Here is an 11788-nt window from a genome sequence, read left to right on the forward strand (position 1 = left end):
TTGAACTTTTCTGATGAGAAGCCAGCACCTGGGAAGGACATAATCCTTCTACTACTGAACTTAACAGGTAGCTGGGTGCTCACCAAATGCTGCTGAGCTAAAGGCTCAGGCTGCTGAAGAGCTCTCATTAACCCACACACTTTTTCAAGTTTGTCTTTTTAAATTAAAGAGGAATTGTGCTTAATGTTCATAAACTGTTATCCTTCCAGAGCCAAAATCTGGGTGAAATGCTCTGAAGTTAAAAGCATCTTTATAGACAACACCCTTCTGTGATCTGTATCTGCTCTCAGATACCAGAAAACACAGTTGTAGGCCAGCTCTTCCCAGGCTCCTGCCCACACCTGGAATCACCTGGACTTGGATTGTCTAAAGCAGACTTGAATTTGAAGAATAATTCCATGACTTCTGAGCTGAAATGTCCAACCCCTCGATGCCCAGGCCAGCTGAGCACTCATAACACCCAAGTTCCCGTGTGGATAAACTGGAGTCATCAGTTCCTTTCACAGGACTCAGTGTCTCAGTGGAAGACTCTCTCAAACTGAAACCTCAGGGTTGTCTAAGGAGCAAACTGAAACACAAGACACCCAGGCACTGGAAACCTAGGGGTGTCCAACAGTGATGCTCAGTCCTACAGCAAAAAAAAAAAACTATCAAAAGAGAGACAAATCTTATCAAGAAAGAGAGACAAAACTTATCAAAAGAGAGAATCCCAGAGGGTTGGGGTTGGAAGAGACCTCTGGGGATCATCCAGTCCAACTGCCCTGCTAAAGGGCACCCACAGCAGCTTGCCCAGGATCAGAATGGCCAAGGGGGGGGGGGGGGGGGGGGGGGGTGTTTAGAATCTCTCCACAGTCCCCCTGGTGCTTAGGGACACAGTTTAGGACTGACCCTAAACTGGGTGGAAGGTTGGCCTGGATGATCTCTGAGGTCTCTTCCAAACAGATGTTCTCTGTGATTGTGTGATTTAGCCATGCTCAAGGACTATGAACACAGCACTGACTGGCAACATGCAAGCCCAATTCACTTTCCTAGCTGGGCAGACTCCTGGTGCTGTGGAAGCTGGTGTGGCACCATCGCTGTAGCACCGCGGCAGCCCTCACTGCGGGACCGCGCAGCAGCGCGGAGCCACAAAGGCAACATCAGCGCGAGCGTGCCACGTGTTCCCACCCCCCCACAGCCCTGCATGCTTACAAAGACTCTTCCAGAAGATACAAAGTGCATTTGAAATCTTAGAAGCTTCTTAGGGTCTCTGAATCCCAGAGTAAGTAACAGAGTTACTGAAGGGAAGGTTAAAATGAGAGCAGTTTCAGCCTGAAGACAAGGAGGGTTTCAACAGTTTTATCTCCAGCTCATATCTTCCTCACATTCCATACTGCCAACTCATATTGTTTCAGGAAAGTAGGTGTTTGGGGTGGTTTGGCTTGTTTTCCTTCTAAGGCATAAGTGTCATGCAAACACTTTCTCCAGAACAATGAGTGTGCTCTGTGGGCTCCATAAAACCCTTCCTAAACGAGATGGTTTTCTGTTTGCTGCTGGAGTAGAGCACCAGGGAAAGCACTCTGGTACAGGCTGCTCTGGACACTCTTCCAGCACAACTGAGGCTGCAATGTAAACTAACTCTTCAGGAAAGCTTGAAATCATCTCAAACATTCACTTAGGGGGAAAACTCACACACCTTGGTCCCATCCTTTTACCGTAAGGGTGGTGGAACACTGGCACAGGTTGCCCAGGGAGGTGGTTGGGGGCCCAGCCCTGGAGGTATTGAAGGTGAGGCTGGACAGGGCTCTGGGCAACCTGATCTAATGGAGGATGTCCCTGCTGAGTGCAGAGGGAGTTGGACTGGATGAGCTTTGGAGGTCCCTCCCAAGCCAGACCATTTCTGTGACCTGTGATCTGAGCCCAGCACACTACAGGAACTGATCCCCTGCACACTGCAGCTGACCTAGCTGACTCCCTGGGCTGTGGTGGCATGAAGGCAAACAGCACTATGCTTTTAGGAGTATGCTCACCTCAGTATTTGACTCACATGCACAAACTTGGCCCCAGCCCATGCTAAGCCTACATAAAAGAGAGGGAGTGGATGCTGCTGCACAAAACCAGCCCTGGTCTGAGCGCTCCAGTGGGAGGACAGAGTCCCCCTGCCCACAGGGTGTTCAGTTTTGCAGTTTACACTGCAAAGTGCTTTCCCCACCATGGCCAGAGTTCACCCCATGCATCAAGGCCCTCCCATCAACACCCATCACCAGTTTGTGCTGCTACAGCAACTGCAGAAACCACTTTCAGAGGACTAAACCCTTTGTAATTTCACTAAGTTGCTCGATTCAGCTATGCCTGGGGCAGCTAAGCTTCAAAGTTTAAATATACATGGGGCAGACAAATAAATAGAGCAACAGTTGCTATTTCATTTAGCCAGTGATTGTATGATCCCAGCCTGAAGCACCAGGTGCATGCTGTTAGAACCGGTAACAGAACACCCGCTGCCCAGCAGATGAATAATTCAGCTCCCTCCCCCCAGCCACAGTCAATATCCCTGTACAGATTTCTCCTCCAGCTAACCCTTACAGAGGAGGACTCACCTGGCCTTCAGTGACAGGCTCTGTAAAGCTGCTGTAAGAGATGAGATACCTGGAGACCTGACACTGAGTATGATGTCAGCAGTTCACCTCCACAACCTGTCAGCAAACCTACCCCTGCTGCTCTCGGCGGCAGCAGAGGAGCTCAGGAACAGAAGGTGACCCTGGAGTAGGCAGCCCCTAAACCACACATGGCTTCGTGGAGCACCACCAGCACCATTCCCTGGCAGCAGAGGAGAAGGCACAGCTCAGGGGTAATGTGCTTTGGCCAAACCACTCCACCAAGCTGCTAAACCATCTTGTCTATCATCCTCTAAGCTGAGCCTGCCCAGCACTCATTCCCTTCAGCCTGCAGCACTGCCTGCACAAAGCCAGGCCAGGCCTACAGATGAGGTAGCTGACTACCTGGGCACCTGCTGGTTCTCGGCTTCCTCACCCATTAGCAGGTGATGCAATGCCCTTCTCCTCCTCTCCTGGCCTTCCCCAAGTCCAAAGAGCCATCTCCCATACCAACAGGCTTTAAGCAGAGGGGTACCTGCACCCCAGCTCTTGCTACTGCCAGTGGTCCTGCTGCAGGGCAATGTGTGGAATATGGCCAGGAGCTCCTCAGCAGGAAGGGATCCAAGAGGTGAGGACACAACACAGGTGTACTATGATGGAGGAGCCAGGAGCACATGGAGCAGCAGGGTTGGCTTTTCACAGCAAAGGCCTACAGGCAGTTGTATCATAGTATCATAGTATCAGTCAGGTTGGAAGGGACCACAAGGATCATCTAGTTCCAACCCCCCTGCCATGGGCAGGGACACCCCACACTAGATCAGGCAGGCCAGAGCCTCAGCCAGCCTGGGCTTAAACACCTCCAGGGATGGGGCCTCAACCACCTCCCTGGACAACCCATTCCAGGGCTTCACCACTCTCATGGTGGAGAACTTCCTCCTCACATCCAGCCTGAATCTCCCCACCTCCAGCTTCATTCCATTCCCCCTGGTCCTATCACTACCTGAGATCCTGAGAAGTCCCTCCCCAGCCTTCTTGTAGCCCCCTTCAGATACTGGAAGGCCACAATTAGGTCACATGGGAGCCTTCTCTTCTCCAGACTGAACAGCCCCAACTCCTTCAGTCTGCCCTCACAGGAGAGGTGCTCCAGCCCTCTGCTCATCCTCATGGCCTTTCTCTGGACACCTTCCAGCACCTCCAGATCCCTCTTGTAATAAGGGCTCCAGAACTGGAGGCAGTACTGCAGGTGGGGTCTCAGAGCTGAGCAGAGGGGGAGAATCCCCTCCCTTGCCCTGCTGGCCACACTTCTCTTGCTGCAGCCCAGGATCTGATTGGCTTTCTGGGCTGCAAGTGCACACTGAGAGCTCCTGTTGAGCTTCTCATCCCCCAGCACCCCCAAGTCTCTCTCCTCAGGGCTGCTTTCCAGCCAGTTCCTGCCCAGCCTGGATTTGTGCCTGGGATTGCCTCGACCCAGATGCAGGACCCTGCCCTTGGTCTTGTTGAACCTCATGAGGCTGGCTTGTGCCCACCTCTCCAGCCTGTCCAGGTCCCTCTGGATGGCCTCCCTTCCCTCCAGCCTGTCTGCTGCACCACACAGCTTGGTGTCAGTTGAGGTGTGAGCAATTTCATGAGAGCAAACAACCACATCAGAGAACATTCAGGCTTCACAAAAGAGGAGGCAAACCACCCTGCTGCCTGCTCTAGAATTATTTTTCTTTGTCCTGTAAGATCATCTCCATCCTCTCCAGACGTAGCTTGAAGCTGCTTGTCTCAAGCTGCTCTGGCAAACAGAAAGGCAGAAATGACTGAAACTCAGTCTGGTGAGAAGTCCCCAGCAGCACTCTGTGAGCACACTGGTGCCTCCACAGCCCAACAGGCCTCAGCACCAGCATCCAAGGGGCTCCAGTGATGGGTAACATAGGACTCACAACACAGGGGCTCAGAAAGCTCACAGAAAGGAGCAGAGCTAATGATGAACAAGTGCTTTACTCATTCTTCCTGGAGGCCAGCAACACCACACAGGCAACACTACCAAAGGCAACTAACCTACAAAGTCATCATCAGTCTTTGTCTGTTAGAAGAAACCTATCAGGCTTAGGGATCAGTTTAGCTGTATGGCCCCATGAAGCAGCTTCACCATGTGCAGGCCTCAGACCACAATGATGGCAGGGGTCCAAGCAACAGCAGCAAGCACTCCCAGATGCCACCTTCCCCACCACGCATGAGCTAGATCCAGCAGTTGGGGACCACCTGGATGTTTCTCAGCTTGAAGTAATGATCTCTACAGAAAGATCTGACACCACTTCCCAAAAGAAATCCCTGGAAAAGATAATAAAACCAATCAGTGGCATCTAAGAGCACCAGAGAACTCCAACCCCATCCCTCTGGCACTTGTAGCGGGAGCCAACAGGGAGCAGCGACTCCCAGAATGTTCATCATTGCTCATCAGAAGACTGCCAGCACTTGAGGGTCTGGAGAGCTCTCACCTGGCTCCTCCTGTCTACCTTCCAAACTGCATTAAGGAAGCTTTACAGAACACATTCACCAGCAGCCAAAGGTGCCGCAGAGACGTTACCCAACCTGAGGTGCAAGGGAGACTGTGACTGCCATGGTCTAGTCATGAGGTCTGTAGCAACAGGTTGGACTTGATGATCTTTGAGGTCTCTTCCAACCTTGGTGACACTGTGACGCTGTGATACTGCTGTGTGAATAACGCCATGAGAGACATCAGCTTTAGGGATCTGGGAACTGCTGTCAGAAAGGAAGGATGAAAACACCTGAGCTGCTTCTAGAGAACCAAAGGAGAAGCGACCCTTTGCTTCCTGGGACACACAAAGAGCGACAAGCACGGTTAAACCGCTGCAGGGCTGGGCAAGCCTCCTCCGGCACGTGCAGCTTTGCACTCCTCTTTGGGCTGTGGCACAAACACCGACACTGAAAGGGCTTCGAGTGCCTGGCAGAGACACAGGAAGGTTTTATTTTTCTTTGCTGAACATTTGTTTGTTCATGTAATAGCAAGAAAAGCAAACAGGGACAGAGATAAGCTGTTTTCCACTGGCTCAGTAACTTCTCCAGGACAGTTATCTTGGGGTTTGACATAGCATCATAGACTCACAGAATGGTTTTGGTTGGCCAGGGACACCTCCCACCAGCCCAGGCTGCTCAGGGCCTCATGCACCTGACTTTGGACACTGCCAGGGAGGCAGCAACCTATCGAGCAGGGCTGTGCAAATACAAGGAGTGATAGTTTCCCATGTTTCTCTTGTACTTAAAGAATTAAACCTCCCAATGGCAGGAGAAGGAGAAGATCTGCTGTGAACAAGAGCCTGCATGGCCAGCATCCCTCCAGGTACCCAGACAGGATGCTGCCAGGCACAGGACAGGAGCTGCCTCAAGCCCTAGAAGGCACCAAGTGACAAGGTCTGGATGTAGACCAGAAGGAGCCTCATGGTATCAAACACATGGCTCCTACCATCCCTCAGCAGACATGGTGAGGAATCTCAAGTGTTCGTTACTGCAGAATCTCCCTCTGGATGCTCCTGTTCTTGCCAAGCAAGAAGGGGACAACTGTGTCCCTGCAACAAAGCTATGATTTGACTCTGTCCCTTTATACCACACAGTGAAACCTCTCTCTTTGTGTGTGCACAAGACACTGCCCCTGAGCCACCCACAAAATCATCATTTTCTTGATCAGTCACAACCTGTTTTCATCAGCTTCAACCAAAATTCACCACCTTAGGCAGGCAGCTTAATTCCTTTTACTTTAGTTCCTTTTTTCCTCCACTCTACCATCACTTTGCATGAAAATCTGGATTCTTCTTAACTTTCCCACTTTTCAAGAGCACAACACTGAAGATTTTTGCCAACCTCGTCACCTGTGGCCAAGTCTTAACCAAAACAGGGCAGTGCACATCCTTCACGCCTTGTGCCCGGAGCCGCACGTGCAGAGCACCCCGCCGCCAACAAAGGCACTACAACTATTTATTTCAGTGGTTTTGCTTCATGGTTCCAGACAGCTTCTAAAATAAACGGCAGAGCATCGGCCCTAACCCCCGCAGCAAACTTTCTGCTGCTGTGGGGTAGTTCGGGGGAAGATCTGCCGCTGACCCAGAGCCTACCAGGGTATGTGTGAGCCCCAGCAGACAGTGCCTCTGCCCTTCACCTCTTCCAGTCGCTACTTTGAGGCAGTTTCAGAGCTGGCTCAAACGCAGGAGTTACACTTTCACCTTACTGAATACCTGTCATAAAGAGCACTCACCCAGGTGATTCACCAGAATTTAATCTCACTTTTTACACTTTTATCACTCCTCGAGAAGTGCTGCAAAGCCGGTAACGCTCCATCACCCTCCCCTGTAGCACCCCACGCAGGAAAACCTGCCCGCTCTGCTGCCTCCTCGTCCACCTTCCCCACCGCCACCGTGACCGCCGGTACCGCCCGGCAGGCAGCTCGGGCCAGGGCAGCGTCTCGCAGGTGCGGGTCGCGTCCGGCCGCTCGTTCCGTGCGGCTGCTCTGCCTGACAGCTCCTCAGAACCCCCCCGCTCTCCACCACCGCCCGTTCGCGGCCTGAAGGCAGCGGCCGCCGGGCCGCCCGGGACGTGGCACCTCCCGCCCCGCAGCGCTCCGCGACCCGCCCGCAGGACGCTGCCGCAGCGGCCGCCCGGGGAACCGGCCGAACGTCCCTGCTCCCGCTGTCCCCTCGCCAACTTCCCCGTTTCTCACAGGGGCAGAAAACACTAACACACGCTTCACAAGTTGCGCCCGGCCGCCTTAACTCCAGCGCGGCCGCTCGCCCATTGTCTGCCGCACCGGCGCTCGCCGATCACGATTTGGGGAGAAACGAGACGAAAAGAGGGGTCCCCCGCCCCGGCCCGCCCTGCCCAGGCTCCGCCGCCGCCGCTTCTCCCCCACCCGGCGGCAGCCGCCGCTACAGTAGGCCCCGGCCTGGGGCGCTCGGGCGGCGGTGGGTCCCGGCAGCCGCCCTCACCCCGCCCGGAGCCCGCCGTGAGGCGCGGCAGCTCCCCGCGGGGCGGAGGTGCCCGGGCCGGGCGCAGGGGCGGGCTCTGGGCGAGCGGGGTCTTTCCCGCCCGGCCCTCTCCGCCCCCGGGCAGGCGCTCCCCCGCCCCGCCCGGCTCCCGGCGCCGGAGGGCTTCCCTGCGCCCGCCGCCCCCCCAGCAAGGGCGGACGCGGAGCTGGGCCCCGCCGCGCTCGCCTCGGCCCGCGGCCCGCCCCGCCAAGGGTTAAGCCGCAGGGCTGGCGCGGCGATGGCAGCCCTGTCAGCCGGGAAACTCCCCGGCTGCCCCCCGCACCGCTCCTCCCCGCTCCCGCCGCCCCGGGGAGCCGCGGTGGGCTCGTGGGGGGGGTGGGGGGGGAGGCGGGTGGTGAAGGCGGGGGGGTGCCCGGAATCCTCCCCGCGGCCGGGAGGCGAGGCCGGCCGGGCCCGCCGCGCCGGGAGCCAGGCGCCGGAGCCCAGTGACAGGGCGGCCGAGCCCCCCGTGCGCCGCCGCCGCGGTACCCCGCTCCCCCTGCCTGCCCCGGGCGCGCTGCCGCCAGGCCCCCGGCCGACCCGAGGCCCCGGGCGCCCGGGTGAGGGAAGGAAGCGGCGCGGAGCCGCGGGGAGGGCGGCGCGGGACACACAACATCCCGGCGTCAGAGCCGCCGCGGCGGCGCTGCCATCGCCCAGCCGGGCCGGCGGGAGCGATCCGCTCCCCGAGAGGCAAGCACAATGGCCCCCCCAGCCCCGGCGACACCGGAGCCCCGGGCGGGGGGGGGAGAGCTTCGTGTGGGGAATGCGGCGAAATTTACAAAACAAAACACACACACACACAAAAAATACAACGGGGAGAGAGCGAGCGAGAGACGGGGGCAGAGTGGCTCCTCCTCCTCCTCTCCAAAAAGGCCTGTTGGAAAACTGCACACGGCGGCGGCTCCGGCAGCGCCCGGCGCGGAAAAAGGCGGCGAAAGGCGGCAGGACCGCGGCGCAAGGGGGGGAAAGGCCCGAGCTCTTTGTGTTACCTGCCGTGAAACCAGTCCTTGCAGGCATCGCACTCGATCATGAAGCGGGTTACGTCGTAGGGCAGCCTACAGATGCAATAGACGGGCACCGTCGCCATGTTAGCTCCCTTCAAAACAAGGCTGGCCGCCCGCGGGAGCGGGGCGAGCGGGGCTGGCGGCGGCTCCTGCCGCGGGGTCGCTCCGGCTTGCTGCTCCCGACGAACCGCCCGCCAATTCCCGATGCCGAGAGCAGGGGAGGGGGGGAGAAGGGAGGAAAAAAAAAAAAGGGGGGGGGGGGAGTGGGGGGGGAGGAGGGGGGAAAGAAGGGGGGAAAAAAAAAAACAGATAATGCAATTACGGCTCCTCAAGGGCGGGCGAGCAATGTCAGGAAAATAATAAAGGGCTTCCCAAAGTTTGGCTGCATGGTGGCTCCTTCGGCTCTCCGAGCGCCGGCCGGACTGGGGCTTTTTTGTTGTTGTTGTTGTTGTTAAATGATTATTATTCAAAATGTTTGGCGAAATGCATTCTATTGCGTGCCCCCTGGTGACAGTACAGTACCGAGGCTTTTCATAAACACTCCGAAATGTAGCCCTTGCCTTCTAATGTCCTTACGTCAGCTTGCAACATCGCAATATTTCCTCTGCCGGGGCTGGGGCCGCGGCCGGGGCCGGGGCGAGCGGCGGGGCTCGGCGGAGCGGCTGGCGGGGCGGGGGGTGCGGGGTTCGCACCACCCGGCTGCCGGCAGCCACTTTTGGAAAGAAAGCTGCCCGGGCGCGGCTCCGGGCTCTGTCCCCCCGACAGGCACAGAGCCCGCGGAGGGAGCTTTGGCGGCGGGAGCGATGCGGGGGGCACCCCGCGCTGCCCCCTCGGCGCAAAGGCGGCGCGGGGCGATGCGGGATGTGCCTGCAAGAGCGGAGCACAAAAGCCCTCTTGTAGCGACGAGGCACCGCGGGGCGGGCAGCTGGAAAGTGCCGAGTCTCACGCTGCCCGAGCAGCAGAATTCACCCCGCGACGGGCCGCTGTCCAGGCGGCAATGGCGGGTGAGGGCCGGTGAAGACCCCCGGGGCTTGGTTCATGCTAAAAAAGGACAAAAATCAGTTTCTTTTTAGCTGTTAGAATTATAGAACTGCTTTCAAAGTTTCCCACCGCTGCCCGTGGCAGCCCCTTTGCCCTTTCATGTAGGGCTGCTATGGCAAAAAGGTGAAAATAGAGACCTCGTGGCTATGAATCATAGAATCATAGAATTATTTGGGTTGAAAAAGCCCTCGAAGGTCATCAAGACCAACCATCAACCCAACACCACCATGACCATTAAACCATGTTTCCAAGTGTCCAGTGTTCTTGAACACCTCCAGGGATGTTGTCTACACCACCTCCCTGGGCAGCCTGTTCCAATCCCTGACCTGCAATACTGAGTCCAGTTCTGGGCTCCCCAGCTCAAGAGAGACAGAGACCTGCTGGAGAGAGTCCAAGGGAGAGCCAGGAAGATGCTTAGGGGACTTGAGGATCTCCCCTTGTGAAGAGAGACTGAGAGCCCTGGGGCTGTTTAGTCTGGAGAAGAGAAGGCTGAGAGGGGATCTGATCAATGTCTATCAATATCTGAGGGGTGGGGGTCAAGTGGAGGGGGCCAAGCTCTTTTTGGTGGTGTGCACTAAGACAAGAAACGACAGGTTCAAGCTTGAACATAGATTTCACCTCAACATGAGGAGAAACTTTACAGTGAGGGTGCTGGAGCCCTGGAGCAGGCTGCCCAGAGAGGTTGTGGTGTCTCCTGCTCTGCACACATTCAAAACCCACCTGGATGCATTCCTGCGCAGACTACTCTGGCTGCCCCTGCTCTGGCAGGGGGGTTTGGACTGGATGACCTCTGGAGTTCCCTTCTGACCTTTAATGTACTGTGATACTGTGACCACTCTTGCAGCAAGGAAATTGTTCCTATTCTCCAACCTGACCCTCCCCTGGAACAATTTCAGGCCATTTCCTCTCTCTCAGGTTCTATCACCTGATACTAGGAAGAAGAGACCAATGCCCACCGCACTCCAACCTCTCTTCAGGGAGTTGTAGAAAGCAATGAGGTCTCCCCTATGCCTCTTCTTCAGCTAAACAGCCTCAGTTCTCTGAGGACCGGGTCAAGGTGGGAAGGTGCTGGGTATGTTCTGTACAGGCTCACCAAGACACAGACTGTCTGTGTTGCCCAGGGCTGTGCATCCCACAGACACCTTCCTCCCGGGCTGAGGTGGGTCCGTGCCAGCAGCAAAGGCAAAAGAAGAACCGTCGAGTCTGAACGAGACTGAGAGCACAGAACCTCACTTCCCCTCAATGCTGAGGCTGTGCAGGTGGTTAAGATGATAGCAGTGTGGGCATTTGGGGGGTGGAATCTGTGTCCCAAGAGCCTTTGATAGCTGCTGGCACACTTCCCTGAGAGCAGTGAGATTTTCATATGAAGGACCCACAAAGGGAATCCCAACTGAGATGTGATTTTAATTCCAGTTATGATGGATTCAGTGTCTTGAATCCATCTCATTTGAGCTAAGAAAAAGAAAAGAAGGGGGGGGGGGGGGGGGGGGGGGGGGGGGGAAGAGGAAGAATTCTGTTTCTCTTTGCCCAAGAAGAGCAAGAGGGCATTTCTCTGCCTTAGAGCATCAGCCTGGTGACCCTCCCAGGTCACCTCTGGCCGACAGGCGTATTTCCAGGGGCCAAATGACTTCAGGTCTCATTTTTTTCTACAGAGATACACATCAGTGGCAGAGGCAGAACCTGCCCAGGACAGCTGAAGAGGGACTCACACAATTCCTTGCCCTGCCCACTGAGTTTCCACACTGCAGCAATAACTTTCAGCAGGTGTCCATGCAGAGCTGGCCTGGAACTGCTGCTGGAGCTGGCATGCCCTGATCCACCACGGGTGTTACTGTGAGGGCAAGGTTCTAGGCCTGCATTTCAAATCATGACTCAGTCATTTTGAACAACCTGTCCTTAATGTCTCAGGACACACTAAGGGGCCTATTTTCTTCCTCACACTGAGTGACATACGTAAGGCCTCTAGAAATCAGACCTCTTTTAAGCTTAAATGTGTCCATCATCATGATTTTAGTTGCTTGGAGCTTCAACCAGAAAGCAGCAGAGCAAGTCTAGGGAGTAAAGCAGGCTTGGGAGCCATCAGGAGAGGCTGCTCAGTGCTCAGCAATGCCGAGTGCATCAGCCAGCACCTCTCAGCTCAGGGTCTGAA

The 11788-nt window shown here is 56.0% G+C and overlaps 1 protein-coding gene across 1 annotated transcript in view; it reads right to left on the bottom strand.

The window, feature by feature from the left end:
• The window catches only part of PHF2 (PHD finger protein 2), a 107635-nt gene extending 98827 nt beyond the window's left edge, over positions 1 to 8808 (bottom strand). The window contains exon 1 of the mRNA XM_054162076.1: positions 8584 to 8808. Within this exon, the coding sequence (XP_054018051.1) occupies positions 8584 to 8681 (98 nt within the window). The 5' untranslated portion in view covers positions 8682 to 8808. The remainder of the gene's footprint in view (positions 1 to 8583) is intronic.
• Between the last annotated feature and the right edge of the window lie 2980 nt (positions 8809 to 11788).

Source organism: Dryobates pubescens, chromosome 1 (genome assembly GCF_014839835.1).
Source record: "Dryobates pubescens isolate bDryPub1 chromosome 1, bDryPub1.pri, whole genome shotgun sequence".
NCBI lineage: Eukaryota > Metazoa > Chordata > Aves > Piciformes > Picidae > Dryobates > Dryobates pubescens.